The sequence below is a fragment of the Echinops telfairi genome, unplaced genomic scaffold, assembly GCF_000313985.2.
Source record: "Echinops telfairi isolate 266 unplaced genomic scaffold, ASM31398v2 ScPeMD7_7468;HRSCAF=8506_0, whole genome shotgun sequence".
Taxonomy (NCBI): domain Eukaryota; kingdom Metazoa; phylum Chordata; class Mammalia; order Afrosoricida; family Tenrecidae; genus Echinops; species Echinops telfairi.
The window spans coordinates 25808465-25810014 of record NW_022111369.1 but is presented as its reverse complement, the minus strand read 5'-3'; the positions used below and the strand labels follow the sequence as shown (position 1 = coordinate 25810014).

Genomic DNA, 1550 nt, shown 5'->3' with positions numbered 1-1550 from the left:
GTTCACTTTTTCTACCCCTCTCGGCGAGGGCATCGTCCCCTCGCTGCTGGAATCTAGCTGCTCCGCTTGGAATCTCCTAAGCTTTGCTCTCCACTTAGATTTTATTTTGGCACCGGAGACAAGTGCTTCTCTGCGGGCTATCGGGGTGCTTTGGGGCCGGGGGCGGGAGCGGAGGGGAACATCCGGCGGGAGGGGAGCGGGGGGGAGGGGGGTCTGTTGGAACTTGCGGCGGCGCTGGGACCCAAGACCCACGGCCCGGGCGCAGCGACGGGGATGGTGTGAGCTCCAGCCTCGACCCCTGCCCCAGCGCCACCGAGACTGGATACATTTTGCAAAGCCCAAACTGCAAACAACTCTGGCGATGCCAAAATTCCCCTCCAAGTGACACGGCTTTGCGAAGGAGGCTTCTTCAACCCGGGTTCTTTCACCCATTCCCGCTGCCTTCTTCAGCGACGATTAAAGGGGTCCCCCCCTCTTTTTCTGGCAATAGGAATTTAGAGGGAAAAAAGGAAGAAAAAAAAAAAAGCTGGACTAAACTCTATCGTGATCTCAAACTCTTTGGACTGATTTTTATTCTCTCGCTATATTGAAAGAATATCTATTCTTAACGGGAATCGGCATAGGAGGAGATGGAAGTTTTTCCTTTGCTCCTGGTTTTGTCCATCTGGTGGTCTCGAACCTGGGAATCGGCGAATGCGGATTCAATCATTCACATCGGTAAGAAAGGGTTCTGCTGCGTGTGGATACTTCAATGTTTCCGCTTCTGAGGTTCCCCCCCCCCTCCCCGCCCCCCCCTCCCTCATGAACTCTTGATAATTTATAAATTATTATTTTGTCATATCTTACAGTCTGACTTCTAAGGTCCCCCCCCCTCCCCGCCCCCGTCCTCTGTGTCGCTTGTCGGAGGTGGCTTCCTTTCACTGGTTCCGTTGGGGGAGACGGTGGAGGCTCGGGACCGGTCTTTGGGCTGTTTCCCGGTGAATCGTGGACGGTGGGCTGCTCGCGCGGGGTCCCCAGTTGTCCCGGTGCGCGGAGGGCGGGAGGAGGCAGTTTAATGCGCGCTACCTTCCCGGATGCGCATTAGCTCCATTAAAAGAAAAGGAAGACAATCTGGGACCAGAGGTGGGATCACCTGTGAGAGAAAGGACCCGAGCGAGGGGGTGGGGGCGCTCCCTCCGGATCGCACAGGTGGTTTGGCAACGTGAGCCGCCCGCGGTGTGCGGTGGTGACTGGGTGCCCGGCGCGCCCCCGGCCTAGCTCTCCTCTTCGCGCCCTCCTGGCTTTGCGGTCCCCGAGCCCAGGGTCGCCACGCCGATGGCAGGAGGGGCGGGTGGCGGGAGAGTCGAAGGCGGATCACCACGCGCCACGCGCTTGCCAGGCCCGGAGGCGCCAGAGACCGGACTGGGCACGCTTGGGAAACGCCGGGGGCGCCCGCGGGGCCGCCCCGAGGGTGGGCTGCCTCCCACATGCCCGCCGCGCCTCGCAGTCCGCTCCAGTTGCTGCGTCAGGCGGGCAGCCGGCCGGACTCGGCGAGGACGGCAGCGCACCCC

General features: G+C 60.7%; 1 protein-coding gene across 3 annotated transcripts in view; it reads left to right on the top strand.

The window, feature by feature from the left end:
• The first annotated feature begins 280 nt into the window (after nt 1–280).
• Nucleotides 281–1550, top strand: part of GRID2 (glutamate ionotropic receptor delta type subunit 2) — a 1637701-nt gene continuing 1636431 nt past the window's right edge. For all 3 annotated transcript variants that reach the window (XM_045284270.1, XM_045284271.1, XM_004703263.4), the window contains exon 1: nt 281–717. In XM_045284270.1, coding sequence (XP_045140205.1) covers nt 630–717 — 88 coding nt within the window. In that variant the 5' untranslated portion in view covers nt 281–629. The remainder of the gene's footprint in view (nt 718–1550) is intronic.